Below are 22059 nucleotides of genomic sequence, written 5' to 3' on the forward strand. Positions count from 1 at the left end.
ATACAAGCATCCCAGCCAGATATATAAATCAATTAAAGTTGTAGATATAAATTAATGCAATTTATCCAAACTCTTCCCTCAGAGTTGCTATGATTCATCTCCCTCCAAACTTTGGCTTTCTTCCACAGGCTGGGCTGGAGCAACGCTTAGCCAATACCAAGAAGAAAGCCTCCCAGATGGAGAAATTGTTACCCAAACAAATAATTAACAAGGACCAGAGGGAGGTGCTGAGGCTTCTCTGTAAAGCTCATGAGCTGGAGGTGGAGAACACAGAACTTCAAGCAAACAACTTGTACCAGAAGAACCTCTTGTGCCAGAAGGATTTTGTGATTCAGCGCTACCATCAGCACAGGCTTCTCTGTGAGGAAATCATCCAGCAGCAGAGAGAGCTGATAAAGGGTAAAGCTCAGACTATTTACTCAATAGCCAGTTTTTTAATGCCAATTAAACACTCTGGCTTTCATTGTGCACAGTGCATCACTGGCACAGGCAGCCTGTATGCAAGTCACATTCTGTGTATTTCCCTTTCTTCATGTTTTAGTCTTCACTTGCTTGGGCTGGGCATTTTTTCTGTGTCTTAATCCTTCCATTAGTGACCTAACATTGGTAGTCATGACAACCATTTGGAAAAGATGCAGCAAACCAAGGTTAATGACTTCATTCTGAGAAAATGAATACTTTGGGGAAAGCAAGAGGTGGTGCTATATGGGAGGATGAAGGGCAAGGAAGGGAAACTTCCACTGTCTTTCCCCTTAAAATCATAATAAGCTATGCCAAAGTACATTTTCAAACTTTTCAAGGAAAGTAAATAGATTACTTAAGAACTCTTAAGTCCTTCCCTTTTGTGCATGCTCAATTCAATCCAATAATCCAATGAAAATTTACTAAGCACTTACAAGATGAACACTGTATTAGACATCTTAGATGCAAAGACAGAATGAAAAAATAGACTGCCCTTGAGGTGCTTATATTTGATTTTTCCTATGTTTTAGTAAAAGGTTGTCTCTTATTGAATGGCAGGGTCAATTCTAGGCAAACTTGTTTTTAAAATGTTGTTATTATTGTCCACTTTCAATCTAAACTACATATCAACATGACATCTTCAATTCCACACCTCTTCAAAAAAGGGAGATGCATTTTCTCATGTCTTCTTCATACATACATACAAAGTTGTTCTTCAGTAGCACTGGTTACAACTTTCTGCAGCTCATTTCTAACTTTGGTAATTTTTTTTATCCTGCCTACTCCCCACAAACCCATTGCTTGTTCCTTCTTCTGCCACTATTATAGAATTATAGAATCTTCTAGTTGGTAGAGACCTAAGAGATCATTTGGAAATGGCTTCTGCAGTACCTCTGATAAAGGGTGATCCATGTGTTTGAACATTTCTTGAAATGAGTTACAGTTTTGCTAAAAGAGCCCAGTCTATTTTCAGGTAGTTGTTATTTTTTTGACAGTTTTTTAAAATTTAATTTTATTAATTTCAATCATGAAAATCTGCCTTCTCTCCTTCCCACATTCTCCCCATCTCAAATTGAGAAAGAAAAACAAAATTCCTGTGGCAAACATATATCATCAAAGAAAACAACTTCCTGAGTTGGCCTTGCTTTAAAAAAAAAAAAAAAAAAAAAAAAAACAACTAAATATGTCTCAGTATTCCATCACCTTTCTATCACAAAGTGGGTAGTGATAGCCATAGTCTTCTGGAATTGTGTTTGGTCGTTGTATGATCAGAATTCCTAATTCTTTCAAAGTTTTTCTTTACACTGTTATAATTTTATAGTTTTTCTGGTTCTGTTCACTTATCTCCTCTTCAATTCATACACGTTTCCCCAAATTTCTCTGAAACAATCCCCTTGTCCTTCAGCAAAATAATATTCCATCACATTCATATAGCATAACTTTTTCAGTCATTTCCAAATTGATGGATACCATTCTCCCTTCAGTTTTCATTTCTTTGCCACTTTAAAAAAAGCTCTATGTATTTTTTGGACATTTCTTCTTTCTTTGATCTCTTTAATATATCGATTTAGGAGTGGTATTGCTGAGAATATGCACAGTTTAATAACTTTGAGAGAAATAGTTCCAAATTGCTTTTCAGAATTTTTGGACAGAGCCTATAGTTCTTCCACAGGACATTTCCCCACAGTCTCTCCTGTATTTGTCACTATTCTTTTTTGTCAACATTGACAACTATCACTATTAGAAAGTTCATAGGATCATAGATCTGGAATTGGAAAGAAACTTGAAGATCATCTAGTTCCTTTTCCTCATTTTACAATTGGGTTAACTTAAAAACAAATAAGCAATTTAAAATAACTTGTCTAAGGTCACACCAGAAGTAAGCATCAGGGGTAGCGAACTGAAGCTGGGTCCTTCAACTCTAGAGCCAGTATTTTCTGTGTTGTACCATATACTATTGAGACAAAATCTGCTTTTCTCTCATTTGTGCTTGTTTCCAATTTTTTTTCCTGTGGAGGAAACCAGAATGAGTATATTTCTCTTCCAAATGACAGTTTTTCAAATATTAACAATGATTATAATATTTTCCTTAGTTTTTTTCATGTTAAATCCTGCCAGTTTCTTCAACTACTAGTCCTATAATTCTACATTATCAACAGGTCCCCTCTTCCCCAATCATTCTTATTACCTTCCTCTGAGTATACTTTAGCGGGTAAATCTCCTGCTGAAAATGTCTCATTTAAGTTCAGGTGTATGTTGGCACTGCCATTGGGGACTGAAGCTTATGGATCATTTGTGATCAGGAGGTCTGAGCTACAGCAGAGCTGTCAATTAAATGTCTGCCCTAATTCTGACACTAACACAAAACTCCTGGGGAAGCTCCCAGGATCAGGTTGAGGGACTTTCTAAGGGGGAGTGAACTAGCTCATTGGAAACAGCAAGTGAAAATTTCTATGATTTTCAGGAGTGGGATTATACTTGTGGGTGATTGATGCCTGGTTGAGATCATATATCTTTTGAGGTAATATATATTTGAGATACCCAGCCTCAAAAACAAATAGAAAGGTATGAAACTGAACAAGACTATTCCAGTTGTTGTTTGACCAATGTAAAGGATAGTTGTATGATTCCTTTATCTGTACATAATACTTCCTCTTAAAAGCAGTCCAAGAAAAAAACAATGAACCCTGAAAAAAATAAAACAAACCTATGTAATTATAATGAGATGATAATATAATCAGAAGTAAAAATCTCTCTTTTTAGTATTTTCTTTTCCAACTGAAATCTCCCTGGTTTCTTCAAGTATTGCTTCTAAAATCAATCAAGAAAATTTATTAAGCATCTACTATGTGTCAGGCATTATGCAAGCATAGAGGATACAAAGAAAGGCAAAGGATACTTGCTACTCTCACAGAGCTTTCAGTCTAACAGAGGAGAAAACCATATACAGGTTAAATTGGAAATAACTAACAGAAGAGATAATTAACTGAATAATAAAGGAGATAAGTTGGAAATAATTACAAGACATTAAAAGGAATCAGGAAAGGCTTCTTGTCTTCAATTACCTTTAGTTTCTAGATCATTCTCTATTATTCTCTACTCCTTCTCCCTAGCTCTCCCACTGCCTTCCTCAAGATCAGGGCTTCTTAAATTTTTTCCACTTGCAAACCTTTTTTGCCCAAGAAATTTTTGCATAATCCCGGGTATTTAGGTATATGAAATAGGTATACAAATCATACATTTACTGATAATAAATCATAATTTTGTGATCCCCCCATATTCAGTTATGAGATCCCATATGGATTACAACCCATAGTTTTAGAAAATGGACTCCAGCTGTACTTTAGTTTGTCAGTGTTTCTCTCTTTTTAAAAAAATTTGTTTATTTTTTTTAATTATAAGATTTTTTTGACAGTATATATGCATGAGTAATTTTTTTATAACATTATCCCTTGTATTCATTTTTCCAAATTTTCCCCCCTCCCTCTACTCCCTCCCCTAGATGACAGGCAATCCCATACATTTTACATGTGTTACAGTATAACCTAGATACAATATATGTGTGTAAATCCAATTTTCTTGTTGCACGTTAAGTATTAGATTCTGAAGATATAAGTAACCTGGGTAGATACAGTAGTGCTAATATTTTACATTCAATTCCCAGTGTTCCTTCTCTGGGTGTAGTTGTTTCTGTCCATCATTGATCAGCTGGAAGTGGGTTGGATCTTCTTTATGTTGAAGATATCCACTTCCATCAGAATACATCTTCATACAGTATCATTGTTGAAGTGTATAATGATCTCCTAGTTCTGCTCATTTCACTCAGCATCAGTTGATTTAAGTCTCTCCAAGCCTCTCTGTATTCCTCCTGCTGGTCATTTCTTACAGAGCAATAATATTCCATAACCTTCATATACCATAATTTATCCAACCATTCTCCAATTGATGGACATCCATTCATTTTCCAGCTTCTAGCCACTACGAAAAGAGCTGCCACAAACATTTTGGCACATACAGGTCCCTTTCCTCTCTTTAGTATTTCTTTGGAATACAAGCCCAGTAGTAGCACTGCTGGGTCAAAGGGTATCCACAGTTTGACAACTTTTTGGGCATAGTTCCAAATTGCTCTCCAGAATGGCTGGATTCTTTCACAACTCCACCAACAATGTATCAGTGTCCCAGTTTTCCCACATCCCCTCCAACATTCATCATTATTTGTTCCTGTCATCTTGTCAGTGTTTCTCTTAAAACAAGTCTAGGATTGAACCCAGTTTTTCTGTTGTTTGACAAATGCAAAGTATGGCATCTATTCCTAAAAGAAAACAAAATAAAACCATTATAATGACTGAGTCTTGGTCCTGAAAAAGACATTAGAAAACGTACTCCCTTTCTTCTTTGCAATAATAGGGTATTAGAAATATGTACTATTCCATATACTCTGTCTTGATGGGTGTGTTGGAGAAGATTTGCCAGACCAGTTGGTTTTTCTTTCATTTTTAATTCTTTGTCATAAGAAGTAGGTCACTGGGTAGGGAAAAGGGAGGGGAAGAGGACACATTTAGAAAGGAAGTTGATATAAAAATGAAAATTATCAATAGAAACAAAAATTAAAAATTAAAGCACAATATATGAAGTAGTCCACACTTCTGGTTTATTAAGCTTGTGGTCAGTTAATATAATGGATGTGTTAATTGTGGGGAATAATCTAGAAATTAAAGAAGCAAAAGTTGAAGAAATTGGGGAAGTTTAATAGAAAAGTAGAATAATAATTTTATTAATACAATATATGTGTGTAAATTTTTATCCTTAGTAAATACTACTAAGGGTAGTGTTAGTACTACCACTATTAATTACAAAGGATATGTTATATCTGACTGTATCTGTCATAATTGCATAAACTTTTTTTCCTGTTGTTAATATGGTGAGGGAGCATATTATATAAAATAGAACTTTAAATTAGTAGGATCCTGAAAAACAGGTTCATGTGGCCTTAGTCAAATTATATAATTTCTCTATGAATTAAGTTTCTAGGTTCTACTTTGAGGATAAGGAAAAATGTCATAACAGCTAGAGAGATGGCATAAGAGTCAGAAGATCTGAATTCAAATCTTACCTCAGATATATACAGATTGTATTATTCTGGACAAATCATTTACTTTTATAGTGTCCTAAAAGTTGCTAATCTGCATTGAAAGAGGGATTTTTATATGTCTTGCTTCCTACACCAATGAAATCAGAGATCTGCCTCTCTCCAAAAAAGGGGAATAAGAACATTTGTTTTACAACACAGGATTGTTGAGAGATTTGATAATCAATATAAAATAACGTTGTAAATTCTAAGGTACTATATAAAATACAAAATATTATTATTGGGTGAGTTTCAAATGAAGCTACATGAAGGACTTTATCCTTGCCTCAATTAAATTTAATTTTCTGGATAACAATGGTTACTTGATCACATCTGTAAGCGCTTTCAAATCAGGAAGTTGTGACTTCAAGTCTAACCTCAGACACTTTGTGATCCTGGGAAAAAACACAACTTTTGTCTGCCTCAGTTTCCTCATCTATAAAAATGCAAATAATAATAGTTCTTGCCTCACAGGATTGTGAGAATAAAATGAGATAATATTAGAAAGGGCTCTGCAGAATATTTAGCACTATATATAAATTTATTATGATTATAACTCATTTTAGTACTCTGGGATACTTTTTTTTTTTCCTGAATGATATAACTTTAACACAACTGGATACTTCTCTATTATCTGCTTAGTTTTCTTAGAATTCACTTTTCTCTCTTCAATATTTGTTCTTTTCTCTGAATATCATTGTTCTCACTAATGAAGAGTTTGATTTAATTCAACAAAATAGGAATTGAGTTTTTTGTTATTGTTGTTGTTCATCTGTCAACACAGCATCTCCTCTTAGTGGTAGGCTCATTCCTTTTTTGTCCTTTTTGTTTCCAATATGACGTTTTGAAAGCTTACTTTTAGAGAAAAATATGGTAAAGATACAAATACATGATACTCAAAAATCTTAGTGCAATAAATACCCTCTATAAATGTCTCACTCCTCCCTAACTTTGCTCCAGGCATTGTGCTAAGCACTAGTGGTTCAGATACAAAGACTAAAACAATTTCTACTCTCAATGAGCTTCATCTGAATGAGTTTTATCTGAAGATCCTGCCTTTCTTTCTTTCTTTCTTATTTTTTTTTCCCCTGAGGCTGGGGTTAAGTGACTTGCCCAGGATCACACAGCTAGGAAGTGTTAAGTGTCTGAGACCAGATTTGAACTTGGGTCCTCCTGATTTCAGGGCTGGTGCTCCATCCACTTCACCACCTAGAGATCCTGTCTTTCAATTGAACTTTGTTTTCATTTTTTAAGATGGATGCATCATTTGGAGTTATACTCAAAACTTATTCAATGATATTGGTCAATGTTTCATGCTCCTTTTATCTCCATTCCAGAATCTCATTGCCTTTCAGGCAGGGGATATCCTATAGTATGGAAAACTCTGATTTAATGAGAAAACAACTACATGTGAGCATTGTGCCTAAATGTTGTGCTTATCCCACAAGTCACAGGGTAGTTTCATGGGCATAATGTTTGTGAAATAAACATATGATGGTGGCCAAGTTCAGTTTTATTTAAAGCTACAGAATGATTAGCTTTTAGCAAAAGGTTTATGGGCATAGAAATTGGGGCACAGTAACCCACAGTCCTTTATCCTGGTCTGTATGTTATTGTTACTTAGCAAAGTCCTGCTTTACAAAAATTGGTTGAATTTTTTGAAGTCCTACAATGGTGTAGATGTGGAATCTCTATAATAGATTTTCCCCCCTCAATAGTGTTTTATTTTTCCAATTACATGCAAAGATAATGTTCAACATTCATTTTTATAATATTTGAGTTTCAATTTTTTTTTCTTCTTCCTTTATCTCCTCCCTCCCAAGACAGCAAGCAATCTGATATAGGTTATACATATACAATCATCTTAAACCTATTTCCATATTAGTCATGTCATAAAGGAAAAATCAGAACATAAGAGAAAAGCCAGAAGAGACAAAAAGCAACCCCTCCCAAAAAGTGAAAATAGTATGTTTTAATCTGCATTCAGTCTCTGTTGTTCTCTCTCTGGATATACATATAATTTTCTATCCCAAATCTCAGTAGATTGAAACAAGTTCCATGTAAGGACATGTCCTCTATCCTCAAATAGCTTGTAATCTTATTAGAGACCCAATATAGGATGGATACCTCACTTGTTCTATTTTTTTTTTCTTTTTTTGTTTTGTTTTTTAATTCCATCTCTTATTGGGACATCTTTGCTTTTCTGGGATGTGATGAAGGTAACTGGATTCCAGTAGCAGAACCACTGGAAAAGAGATATCGACTTTACTCACAAGAATTAGAGGAGGGGACCTTAAATCGTCTACTTCTGCTCCACTCCGTGATGTTTAACTCCCTCAGGGTAAGACTGGATTATTTTCTTGTCTATCTTGCTCACTCTTGTTATAGAAATATCTAGGCCTACAAATGCTCATAGTTCTAGTAATTTAGAGGAGAGAAAGTTCAACATAAGCTGGAGAGCTATGAGAAGACTTTGCAGAGGAAGAATTTGAGAAAGGGGTCCTGCTCAGGTAAGAGTTGTTATATCCTTCCAAGATGAGGTGAGCTCCTTGAGAAGAGACTGCCAAAATGTAGTACTAGCACTCTCTTCCACAGGATCATTCAGAGTCCAGCAGAAGAGTGGACTGAGACTTAGAATATAATGATAAAACACTGGGATAAAGGAGTAACACAACTCCTGAGTGCTGAAAGTCCTTTTCCTCCTTCATAGAATGCTATTGGAAATTCTTCTTAAGTGCGGCTCTCTTCTGGACTCTGAGAATTGATGTCTTTCTAGAGTCCACAACCAACCCTTCTCTCTGTTGCAAGGGGATCATACCTCTTGAAATGGCTTCTTCTCTAGGGTAGCCATGTTTTTGTATTCATGTTTGTTCTTGAGGTGTGCTCTAGATGAATTGGTAGCTTAATGATGCAGTCTCTGTATTAATATGACTACTGGGTGGGGTAAAGGGAGGAGAAACATGGAGAGAGAGAGAAACAGATGGACAGAGACAGACAGAGAAAGAGAGATAGAGAGAGAGGAAGAAAAGGAGGGAGGGAGGGAGAAAGAAAGAGAGTGAGAAAGGAAGGAAAAGAGAGACAGAAGAAGGGAGGGAGAGGGAGAGGAGGAGGGAGAGAGATAAAGAGAAACAGAGACAGACAGAGACAGAGATAGAAATAGGGACACAGAGTGACATACACAGAGAGACAGAGATACACACACAGAGGCAGAGACAAAAAGAGACAGAGACAGAGAGACAGAGACAAAGAGACACACACATACAGATACAGAGAGAAAGATACAGAGACAGAAAGAGAAAAAGAGACAGAGACAATGAGAAAGAGACAGAGGAGAGACAGAGAGAAGAGAGTCATAGAAAAGAGAGAAATAGAGGAGACAGAAAAGAGAGAAAGAGAAAGAAAAGAGAAAGAGAGGAGATTGAGAGAAAAGAGATAGAGAGAGGCAGAGAGAAACAGAGGGAAAGAAAGAGAAGCAGAGAAAAAGAGAGAAAAGAGAAAGAGGAGAGATAAAAGAAAGAGAGAAGAAAGAGGAGAGAAAAGAGGAGAAAGAGGAAGAGACAGAAGAGAGATAGAGACAAAAGAGACAGAGAGAGATCTAGCTTTCCTTTCCCCAAGTTGAGCAATTCCCTCTCAGAGACTTGACTGTAATTCTACCATTAGACTAGCCTGCTGCTTCTGAACTCACCATTGGACTAAGTAAGTGCTCCTTCTGTCTATAGTCTAAGATGTTTCCTATGTGGTATCATATGCCATCATTCAATAGCCCAAAATCTTACAAGCCTTTTAATTTGATTAAGAGTGTGTCTTTGCACTGTAATGAGATTATAGGAAAACCCCTTTATACCTAATTTATTCTGCTTATTGATTGATATCAATTAAGGTTTCTGTGCCTTCTGTGATTTTATTAATTGGGGTATCTCTGGGAACATTCACTTACAAATATACATAGAATAAATACAAAATAAATATGAGAGGTAGATAAACGTACCTAGCCATTAGAAAATCAGAAAAGTCCTCATGTAGAGAAAATAGTGATCAAGCTTTGTTTTTTTTTATTTCAAAAGTATTTTATTTTTCCAAATACATTGTAAAACTTTGTGTTCCAACATTTTCTCCCTTATCTCCTCCTTCCCTAAGACAGCAAGTAATCTAATATAGGTTAAATATGTGCATTCTTTTAAACATATTTTTATATTTATCTTGCTGTGCAAGAAAAATCAAACCACCATAAGAAAGAAAAAAAGCAAACAAACAAAAGGTGAAAATACTATGCTTTGATCCAAATGCAATCTTCACAGTTCTCTCTCTGGATGTAAATGGCATTTTCCATACCAACTCTATTGAAATTGTCTTCAATAACATTGTTGAGAAGAATCGAGTCTATCACAGTTGTTGTTATTGTGTACAGTGTTCTCTTGGTTCTGTTCACTTCACTTGGCATCAGTTCATGTAGGTCTCCCAGGCTTTTTTGAAATTCGCTTGCTCATCATATCTTATAGAATAATATTATTCCATTACATTCACATACCATAACTCATTCAGCCATTCCCCAATTGATGGGTATTCACTCAATTTGTAGTTCTTTACCGCTACAAAAAAGTGGAGGATTCTAAAAAAGAGGAGACATCAGGCATGGAAAGTGGCTAATTAAAAGGCAAAGAGATAGAAGATAGAACTATAAGTGTAAGAAAAAGATAAAAAAGAGGCCAATTTGATTAGTCCATAGAGTATGGGAAGTAGTGTAAAACAAGTTTAAAAGATAGTTTGGGGCCAGGTTGTGAAAGTAATGTAGAAATCTGCCTCCTCTCAGTTTGTAGCTCTTCTAGACTATACCACTTTATAATTAATTATATATATATATATATATATAATAATTATAATATTATTATTAAGTAGTGTAATATGTTATTATTTAACCCTTATACCATTATTAGTTTTAAAAAGTATTTCTATTGATTTCCACTTGGATCCTCAATTAATACCTTGCAAGCAAGGGTTGTGTTGTATGTCTTAAATTTCTTTGTTTCACTCACAGAATCTAGTCCATTGGTAAGGTTGGATAGAATTGCTTATTCTATCCAATTTTAATGATTGGAAGGAATCTTGAGGATCAGGTGGTCCAACCCTAAAATTTTAACATATAAGGAAATTAAGTCTCAGAGAAGTGAAGTAATTTGCCCAAAATGGCACAACCAGTAGTGATAGAGCTGTCATTAGAACCCAAGTTTTCTGATTCCTAGCTTGGTGATTTTTCATTGTACCAAGATAAGGATAGTAGATCAAGATATGAAAATTCTTGAATTTCTGGAACATTATAACAAAGAAGGGTAGCTATAAAGTTGGATGACAAAGTCAGATTCCAAAAAAATCTCAACAGAGCAAATATAATTTAATAGAGATAAACTTTAGTCCTAATAAATCAGATCACAAATTCAAGATCAGACAGACACAGCTAGATAACTATTTTAAAAAATCAGAACTGGGAATTTTGGTGAACTACTTATTGACAAAATCAGTTCATCATAGCAACTAAAAAAGCTGATGAAATTTTAGTATTGTTTAAGAAAGGCATCTAAAACTAGGGGATGATGGTTTTGCTTTGCAGTGCCTTGTCCACATCTAGAGCACTGTATTCAGTTCCAGATATTGACAAGTTGACATGATATCTGTTTTCAAATTTTTGAAGGGTTATCTAGTAGGAGAAGTGTGTGATTTTGCCTAGTTTTAGAGAGCAAAAGGAAGGATGGAGGGAAGATGCAGATAGGAATCTATCTACAGAAAAATTTCTAATTAATGCTATTCAAAAGTGGATTAGAGTGCTCGCTTCGGCAGCACATATACTAAAATTGGAACGATACAGAGAAGATTAGCATGGCCCCTGCGCAAGGATGACACGCAAATTCGTGAAGCGTTCCATATTTTTTTATATTGTAGATTAAATTAAAAAACCTGTTCCAGAGAACCCCAAACAGCATGGGCAGACGTACCATTGTTAGCGGTGTATGCTCAGCCTCGTGGTCCATATATTCTGCACTTTTATATTTGCCACCAGAGTGGTAGTTTGTTGGCAAAAAAGAAAAAAAAAGTCTGACTCTATTTATAGGCTGAGTCTTTTCTTAGGCTTGAATGGTTAAGGAGAATTTGCATAGGGTAAGTTGTGGTATATTTTCACCTAGTTGGAGGAAGAGTCCTGCAGATTATTGATGGTATCATGCCTTGAGGATTCTTTTTATTTTTTACTTAGGGGTCTGAGAAACCAGTGGAACATTGATACAAACAAACAAAAATGAAACAAACTAAAAAAAAAAAAAGGACAGAAAAATTGTTCAGAAGTGACCTTAAAATTACTTCACTATTCTGAAAACATTGAAGACATTGAATTCATGTGGACTCTGAGACACATACCTTTTATATCTCTCACAGACACACTGGACTGGGTTGCGATGCTATGCACAGCCTAAATTGGCAATGCAGGTTTTTTTTTAGAGCCATTTAGAGTTTGTGTTGGTTAAGAGGTATGTGAGTAAATGATAATGAGAAGTAAAAAAAAAAAAAAAAAAAAAAAAAAAAGTGGATTAGAAGGGGACAACTAGATGGTGCAGTGGATGGAACACTAGCTCTGGAGTCAGGAGGGCTTGAGTTCAATCCATTGCCAGAGATTTATTAGCTGTGTGACCCTGGGCAACCCAGACAATATCCAATAACAATAAAAAGTGAATTAGGCAATTTCAGGAGAGAATGGGTTCCTTTTCATTGGCGTTTTTAATGAAAGACAGTAGAATTTAGTTGTCCAAGTAAATTGTCTAGTAGTGATTTACTTCTAAATCTTGACAAAATAGGTAACTCTTGAATGTTCTTAGATGGTTTTCTTTCTCCCTAAACCATGGGTTTACAAGGACTTCGTGTTCTAATGTTACTGAGGGATTCATGAATTTCTCTGAAAAATTTGCTTTTGGTAAAAACCACAGTAATAGACTTATTTTTGGTCTTTGTGGGTATAGAAGACTAATAGTTTCTACTGAAGAAAAATATTAATGCTTTATTACTCATTTTAGACATGAGTCCTTCATCAAGCTTACAGATACAGTCCTCTAACCAAGAAGGTCTGTGTAATATTTGTAGGAATCTTGAACAAGGAAAATATCATACTATAAATAAAATATAATTTGGAGTCAATATTTCAGAGTAATTCTCATTATTCAGGTCTTCCCTTGACTATACTCCTTAAATATTCTCCAGGAACAGTGGGTGAGAAAGAAGAGACTGCTTTTAGATATGTCAATGACCCATTTACTTCATAACATAGGGAAGGCAATGATTTTAACAAAACTGGAGATATTCTTTATTAATTCCCTCCCCCCTTTGGGAATGTGAATAGTTTATAGAAAATTTTTATTTTACTTATGGAACAATGAATGTTTTCCTAAAAAAAAGACTTTCTGTTCTCCATCTATTACCTATAATTTTTTCTTTTTTCATATTTTCTTTTTAATCATTATTTTATTTTTCCCTAATTACATGTAAATAACTTTTAACCTTTATTTTTAAAACTTTAAGTTCCAGATTTTCTACCTTCTCCCCTTCCTTTCCCCTTTATTAAGAAGGCAATGTGAAGTCATGCAAAGTATTTCCATAAAAGTTATGTTGTGAAAGAAAATATAGGATCCCCCTGCCCCTCCAAAAAAAGCAACCTCAAGAAAAATAAAGTTTAAAAAGTATGCTTCAATCTGTATACAGACACAATCAGTTCCTTCTTTGGAATGGATGGCATTTTTCCTCATAAGTCCTTCAAAATTGTCTTGAATCATTGCACTATTGAGAATACCCAAGTCATTCACAGTGGCCATTTCACGATATTGCTGTTATTTAGTACTTAGTACATTTCACTTTGTATAAACTCATTGAAGTCTTTCCAGGTTTTTTCTGAGAGCATCCTGCTCATCATTTCTTAAATCCCAATAGCATTCCATCCTTAAATAGCATTCCATCCTTAAAGCACAATGGTATAATCATATACCATAGTTTGTTCAGTCAAGCCTCATTTTTTCTTTTTTTTTTTTTTCACTTAATAGTATTTCCCGCTCAAGTACATGTAAAGATAGTTTTCAATATTCACTGTTATAAGATTTTGAATTCCATTTTTTCCCTTCTTTCCTTTCCTCTCCCCTCCCCAAGAAAACAAACATTGATATAGATTATATATGTACAGTCTTTTCAAACATATTTCTATATTTATTGTTATAAAAGAAAAATCAAAACAAAAAGGAAAAACCATGAGAAACAAAGAAAAAAAAAGGTGAATATAGTATACTTTGATCCATATTGAGGCTCCATAGTTCTTTCTCAGCATGTAGATGGTATTTTCCAATCTAAGTCTATTGGAATTGTCTTGGAAGCTCTATTGTTTAGAAGAGCTAAGTCTGTCATAATTGATCATGATATATCTTGCTATGACTGTATTCAATATTCGCCTGATTATGCTCACTTCACTTAGCATTGGTTCATGTTAGTCTTTCTAAGGTTTTCTGAAAACAGCCTACTCATCATTTCTTATAAAACAATAATATCCCCTTACATTCATATACCATAACTTATTTAGCCATTCCCTAACTGATTGGTATTTACTCAATTTCTAGTTCCTTGCCACTCCAAAAAGAGCGACTACAAACTTACTTGCACATGTGTGTCCTTTTCCCTTTTTTATGATCTCTTTGAGATAAAATTTCCCAGTAGTGAAATTGTTGGATCAAAAGGTATACACAGTTTTATAGCCCTTTGTTCATAGTTCCAAATTGCTCTCCAGAATGGCTGGAAGATTTTATAACTCCACCAAAAATGTATCAGTGTCCCAGTTTTCCCACATTCCCTACAACATTTATCTTTATCTTTTCCTGTCATCTTAGCCAACCTGAGATCTGTGAAATGGTACCTCAGAGTTGTCTTAATTTTCATTTCTCTAATAAATCTACTTATCATCTTTTAGAACAATAATATTCCATTACATTCAAATACCACAACTTATTCAGTCATTCTCCAATTGATGGGCATCAACTCAATTTCCAGTTCCTTGCCACCACAAAAAGAGCTGCTACAAACATTTTTGCACATGTGGGTTCTTTCCCCTCTTTTATGATATTTTTTTTCCAATAATATTTGCAAAGATAGTTTACCTATATTTTAAAGGGAATGTCTGGAAAGGAGTTTTAGGCTAGATAAATATTTATATCTTAATATTTCTAGTTGAACTAAAGAAGTTTTGAATATAATTCTACACTAAATGTCTTTTAATAATAGGTTAGAATCCCCAGTGAGAGTAGCTATTACTTTCTGTGACACGTGTATACTAAAACTGAAACAAAATGGATCTTAAGTATGAATATTATATTTTTGAGTCATCCTTAGCACAAATGGAGCTTAGATTTATTACAATCATTCACTTGTTTTTCATTTTAACTTGTAGTATAGTGGAAAGATCCCTGAATTTGGTGTGAGAAAAGGTGGGAGGAAGGAGAAGGAAGGAAACAAGCATTTATATTCCTCACAAAAACTGTGTAAGATGGGTCCTATTATTATCCCCATTTTATAGTGAAGAAAACTGATGGAAATAAAAACTAAATGATTTGCCCAGGGTCACACAGATAGTAAGTGTCTGAAACAAAATCTCAATTATAACTTCCAGATTTCAGGTCCAGCACTCTTTGTACTGCATCTTAGATATGTTAATAATCACTTCAGAAAGTAGGACAGGCAATTATTTTAACCAATTTGAAATCATATATTTTCCTAAGAAAGGCATTCTCTCTAGTTATTATCTAATCTTGTAACTAGATTTAATCTATTTTCTACATATGTGCCTGGCAAATCACTTCTGCTCTTTGGGTTTCATTTTCTTCATCTGTAAAATGAGGGAATTGAAATATTTGCCTTCTCAGGGTCCTTCCAGCTTTAAAAGCCATTACACTATGGAATTTTCATGATATTATATGGCATTTAAAAGTTTCATCTCTTAATCTTATAATCCTGTGATGCTGATAGAGGCAAATAGAAAATTTCTATCTCAATCAAGTATGTATCAGTCACTTCAATGAATAGTGACTTCTTCTAAGTGATGAATTCATGCATACTTAGGAAGATTCAGGTAGGTGTGAGAGGGGATAGAGTACCAGACTTGGAGTCAGGAATTTGAGTTTAAAATAGGACTTCAAATACTTACTAGGTAACCCTGGGCTAGTCACTCACTTCTGTTTGCCTCAATTTACTCATTTGTAAAAGGAATTGGAGAAAAAAAATGTCAAAACACCATAATAGCTTTGCCAAAAAAACTTCAAAGGAGGTCACAAAGAGTTGGACACAACTGAAAAACAACTAAAGAAGAGGAAGGTTCAGCATAGTAAAGGCCAGCAGCAGGAAGTTGGAATATAACAACATAGCACCAAACAATAAGAGTGAAGCAAGCCAGTTTTATTGAAAGGACATCATTCCAATATGAAGGGCAATCAGAGAAGAAGGTGGAAACAGGCCAGTTACATGTGGAATTGCAAACCTTGCTGGATCTCTAAAGGGAATGAATAGGTCACCCAATGGATTTTTATAAGGTTCTTATCTGAGTCAAGCAGGACCAGGCATTGGGGGAAAAGAACAACTGAATCTTGACTAGGACATTGGCACTGATTCTTGTTAGCGGAGGAGGGAAGACTCTTGGGGAACTGTTAGCTAGTTGATATTCAAACTCTCCATTTGTGACCTTTGGGCTATTATTGCTGGACTTAATCTTACAGAATAATTCAAGGATTTGGAGCTTTCTCGGGCCTTTAAATTTAGGGAGTCGGAAAGGCTATTTGGATTATTGTGGGGTTGTATACTGAAAAAGCTGGTGATCCCAAGGACATACTTTATGAAAAGCTCCACATCAGGATAAGATGAAAAAGCCTCTTTCAACAAAGAGCACTCAATAAGCAAGTGCCTTCTTATGTGACAGGCAGAATGGAGAAGCTGGGGAAATGGATAATCTGTGTAACTCCCTGCTGATTTAACCCCTTCTACTGAGCTTCTCTTCTTTCCCTCGGTGGCCAGACAAAGCTCAACTGAAAACAAGCTGTAAACCTTAATGAGGGAGCTGTTCAGTGGGTTGATTTCCAAAGGTGCTTCATTAGGATTGTAGGACTTCCCCTAAAGGTCGCTAGGGAGTTATTTGAACTAAATAGTCCATGCTGTGTCCGTACCTGATCTTACTCAGCTTTCTTTCTTTGTGGTCCCAGGATGGTTCTGTTCTGAATATAGCTCAGCAGATGGAGCTGCATAAGGAGGATACCAGCAGAGACCAGCTTGACAATAGGAAAGACCTTCCTTGGGGAGCAAAATTTGAACTTCCACCTATCGTCATAGAACCGGACAGGTAATGGAGAAATTTCTATCATTGCCCCAGAAGGAGAGACTAAAATTAATTCCTTTCTTGGGTTCTCTTTTTAATATTAAGGGATTTCTCTTAAACCCAGAAGATTTTTTTTTCTTTTAAATGTGAATTGTACTCACAAATGCCAATCTTGAGTTACTTTTACTAGTCTTAAAGAGATTCAATTTCTGAGTCCTTTATCTGAGTTCACAACCTGGGTTCTATGAACTTGATTTAAAATTGTTTTTAGTAATCTTATGTTAATATAATTGATTTCCTTTGTAATCCTATGTATTTTATGGTTTTAAAAATACTATTCTGAGGAAGAAGAACATATATTTCAGTAGACTGATAAAGGAGCTCATGATAACAAAAAAAAAAAAAAAAAAAAAAAAAAAAAGGATTTCCTGATTTAGATGGTCAGCAAAACATCTATTTTAGTTTCACCTTTTTTAAGGTTAGCTGCAAGTTATTTTGACCAGTGGCTAAATCATAGGCTCACCAGTAGATTAGACTGTCAGTAAACGATAGCCAAAACACTTTTTATCATGGTTGAAGCATTAAGAGATGTGATTCTCATTTATAGCCAGAACTGTAACTGGAAAGCAGAGATTCTAAGACAAATTGAGGCCAGTGAGCACTATTTTTGTTGCTGATCCAAGAAATACTTCATGGTATTGGTTCCCAGATCAGATAGTACAAAAGCAGTCCATGGCCTGGCCAGATCTAAGCTTTCCTGGATAGATCCATTAACATTCTTTAGGAGGACATTATGTTACCATTATTAACTCCAAGAGGGTCAATTACAGGAAAAGATGAAGGAATCATTACTTCATTCTGTTTGTTAGGTTTCTATAATTTCTGTTAGTTCAAATTGAGTTGAGTGGGAACAGAGTCAGGTAGGTGGATAGCTGGAAGTCAGGAAGCCTCATTTTCCTGAGTTAAAATCCAATCTCTGTACTTTGTAGCTGAGTGACCCTGAGTAGTCACATAATCCTGTTTGTCTTAGTTTCCTCATCTGTAAAATGAGCTGGAGAAGGAAACAGCAATCCACTCTAGTATCTTTGCCAAGAAAATTCCAAATGAGGTCATTGAGAGTGGGACATGACTAAGCAACAACAAGAATGGGAACAGATAATGTAGAGGAAAATGTTGTCAAGAACTACAGCAGAATTAAGAATAATAATAGATTGTATTTGTGAATAGCTATTGCATTTTGTATGTATTATTTCATTTCATTGCATACTATTCATGAGTTTGTGCTCTAAGACTAATGTGAACAATTATATGGTTGACTGTCAGGAGTGATCTTCAGTTACCATCTTTAAATTCTTTCTATATTCGATGTTTGTTATTCTAGGTGAATGGATCTGCCTAGACAATTGTAGTGGTTTCCTAATTGTCTTGCATCTCTCTCATCTCTGATTCATTTTTTTACAATGATGCTAAGTGATTTTCTTGAACCACAAATCTGAACAAGTCAATCCCCTACCCGAGCAACATCTTGTTTCTTCTAAGAGCTAATCTTAATACAAAGTGCTCTGTTTCACATTTAAAATTCTTCACAACCTGGCTTTAACTTCCTTTTCATCTTTGTTTTTACAGTATTCCCTTTCCAACATTCTACATTTCAGCCAAACTGGCCTTTTTGGTATTCATTCTCTCTGTCTTTCTCTCCCTCATTCAGTCTCCCACATTCTCTCTCTTTCTCTCACATTCTCTCTTTTTTCTCATCCTTTCTAATTTTTCTCTTTCTCTCTCACATTCTCTTTCTCTCCCATTCTCTTTCTCATTCTCTCTCCCTCTTTCCTTTTCATTCTCTTTTTCACTCTCTTTCACATTCTCTCTTTCTCATTCTCTTTCATACACATTCTCTTTCTCATTCTCCTTCTTTCTCTCCCTGTTTCCTTCCCTCCTTCCATTCCTTAATCCTTCTCTCTCTCTCTCTCTCTCTCTCTCTCTCTCTCTCTCTCTCTCTCTCTCTCTGTTTCTCTCTCTTTCTCTGTCTCTGTCTCTGTCTGTCTCTCTATCTCTCTCTGTCTTTCCCCCCTTTCTGAGAAGGCACTTCTTTCTCACCTTTGTCTGAATACTTACTTTCCTTCAAAATTTAGTTCAAGCTAAGCTTTTTACATAAAGCCTTCCCTGATGCACTGACCCCCACTTGCTAATCTCTCCCCCCATTATTTTGTATATATTTTGTAATATGTGATATATACTTTGATAGAATGTGAATTCTTTAAAGGCAGGAGCTATTTCCTTTCTATTTTTTATATTCCTTGGCTAGCAGAGTGCCCAGTACTAGTAGGTGCTTAATAAAATGCCTGTTGATTGATATCTATTTTTCCCTCCCTTTTCCTTTGACAACATGTCATATGTAGTGTGACTTCTGCTTAAAATGTAAGTTTTTGTATTTCCAGTGAAGGTTACAAATCATCAAAAGCCACTCCATCTAAAAAACCAGGAAAGAGAGATTCTCTTCTCACTCCAACTTCCTTTCGTCTTCTGATAACTCCACCAGTACATGAGGTTGGTATATCTACCACAGCCTTTTCATGAGTCTCTATATAGTACTTCCAAGTACTTGGAAGTATGGGTAAGGGCATATTTAGAACAAGTAAAATAGATAGTAAACAAAGGATTTTTTGAAGGGAGATTCTCACTACCCTTTTGATAAATAGCAGCTAGAAGAATGGAAGAGGGTAGATTGGTTGGTTGGTGCTATTACGCTCCCAGGGAAAGATGAAGCAATATTTTAATATTTAATAATTCACTTAATCATAGAGTAATAGTTTTCTATAAAATAGAATAGCATCAAACTACCAAATCTGTATCTCAAAGAGATCATAAAAAGAGAAAAGGACCCACAAGTGCAAAAAATGTGTGTAGCAGCAAGGAACTGGAAACTGAATGATTGACATCAGGTGGTAAATGGCTGAATAAGTTATGGCCAAATAGAATAATATGGTGCCATAGACAAAGGGAGGATAGAGAGCTATTATGACTTCAGTGGCTGTAGGAAGATGCTGATCTTTCAAATGATTTTTTTTCCAATGACAAAACCCTTTTTATTTTTAATTTTTATTTATTATAATAATGCCTTTTTATTTTTCAAAATATATGCAAAGATATTCACTCTTGCAAAACCTTGTGTTCCAAGTTTTTCTCCTTCCCTTCCCTACTCTATTGCCCTGGACAGCAAGCAATCCAACATAGGTTAAACATGTGCAATTCTTCTAATCATATTTATACATTTATCATGATGCACAAGAAAAATCAAATCAAAAGGGAAAAAATGAGAAAGAAAGAAAACTAGCAAACATCAAGAAAAAAGATGAAAATTATGCTTTGATGCACATTCAGTCTTCATAGTGGTCTCTCTAGATGCAGATGGCTCTTTCCATCACAAGTCTCCTGAAATTGCCTTGAATCACTTCATTTTTGAAAAGAGCCAAATACATCACAGTTGATCATTACATAATCTTATTATTTTGTGCAATGTTCTCTTGGTTCTGCTCACTTCACTTAGCATCATTTCATTTAAGTCTTTCCAGATTTTTCTGAAATCAACCTGCTCAACATTTTGTATAGAACAATAATATTCCATCACATTCACATACCATAACTTATTTAGCCATTACCCAACTGTGATCATTCATTCAGTTTCCAGAATGGTTGGATCTATTCACAACTCCACCAACAATGTATTAGAATCCCAGTTTTCCCAAATCTCCTCCAACATTTATCATTATTTTTTTCTGTCATCTTGACACATATGAAGTAGTACCTCACAGTTGTCTTAATTTGCATTTTATAATCAATAGTGATTTAGAGCACTTTTTCATATGACTAAAAATGGCTTTAATTTCTTCATTTGAAAATTGTCTGTTTATATCCTTTGATCATTTATTAATTAGGGAATGGCTTTTTTTTAATAGTAAATTTGAATCAGTTCTCTTTATATTTTAGAAATGAGGGGGCAGCTAGGTGGTGCAGTGGATAGAGTACCAGCCCTGAAGTCAGGAAGACCTGAGTTCAAATCTGCCCTCAGACACTTAACATTCTTAGCTATGTGACCCTGGGCAAGTCACTTAACCCCAATTGCCTTAGCAAGTCACTCCCCAAAACCCAAAAAACAAAACAAACAAACAAACAAAAAATGAGGCCTTTCTCAGAAAGATTAGATATAAAATTTTTTTTCCCAGTTTTATGCTTCTATTCTAATCTCAACTGCATTGGTTTAATTGAAATTATCTACTTTGCATTTCATAATATTCTCTAGTTTTTCTTTGGCCATAAATTCCTTCCTTGTTCTCCTAATTTGCTTATAATATCATCCTTTATGTTTAAATCATAAACCCATTTTGACCTTATTTTGGTATAAGGTATTATGGCTAATTTTTGCCACACTATTTCCAGTTTTCCCAGCAATTTTTTTCAGACAGTTCTTATTCCAGAAGCTGGAGTCTTTGGGTTTATCAAACACTAAATTACTATGGTCATTGACTATTGTGTCTTGTGAACCTAGTCTATTCCACTAATTCACTACTCTGTTTTTTAACCAGTACCAAATGTTTTTGAGAACTGCTGGACAAAGCTCTTTTTATAGGATCATAGATTCAGAGTTGGGAAGGACTTTGGAGTTTGTTTAGTTCAGCCCTTTAATTTAATTTAATTTTTATTTTTTTATTAATTTTATAATTATAAATTTTTTTGACAGTATATATGCATGAATAATTTTTTATAACATTTTCCCTTGTATTCATTTTTCCAAATTTTCCCCTCCCTCCCTCTACTCCCTCCCCTAGATCACAGGCAATCCCATACATTTTACATGTGTTACAGTATAACCTAGATACAATATATGTGTGTAAATCCAATTTTCTTCTTGCACGTTAAGTATTGGATTCCAAAGGTATAAGTAAGACAGTAGTGCTAATAGTTTACATTCAATTCCCAGTGTTCCTTCTCTGGGTGTAGTTGTTTCTGTCCATCATTGATCAACTGGAAGTGAATTGTATCTTCTTTATGTTGAAGATATCCACTTCCATCAGAATACGTCCTCATACAGCATTGTTGT

At 34.9% G+C, this 22059-nt stretch overlaps 1 protein-coding gene and 1 non-coding gene across 2 annotated transcripts in view; both read left to right on the plus strand.

Moving 5' to 3' along the window:
* LOC141550525 (kinesin-like protein KIF19) overlaps nucleotides 1-22059 on the plus strand; it is a 103937-nt gene that overhangs the window by 62419 nt on the left and 19459 nt on the right. Inside the window, exons 13-16 of the mRNA XM_074281280.1 lie at nucleotides 129-399; nucleotides 7810-7931; nucleotides 16849-16985; nucleotides 19400-19508. Coding sequence (XP_074137381.1) covers nucleotides 129-399; nucleotides 7810-7931; nucleotides 16849-16985; nucleotides 19400-19508 — 639 coding nt within the window. The remainder of the gene's footprint in view (nucleotides 1-128; nucleotides 400-7809; nucleotides 7932-16848; nucleotides 16986-19399; nucleotides 19509-22059) is intronic.
* On the plus strand, nucleotides 11407-11513 carry LOC141552429 (U6 spliceosomal RNA). Its single transcript, XR_012485209.1, has one exon. It is a non-coding gene; the product is annotated as a U6 spliceosomal RNA (small nuclear RNA).

Source organism: Sminthopsis crassicaudata, chromosome 1 (assembly GCF_048593235.1).
Source record: "Sminthopsis crassicaudata isolate SCR6 chromosome 1, ASM4859323v1, whole genome shotgun sequence".
Lineage (NCBI taxonomy): Eukaryota > Metazoa > Chordata > Mammalia > Dasyuromorphia > Dasyuridae > Sminthopsis > Sminthopsis crassicaudata.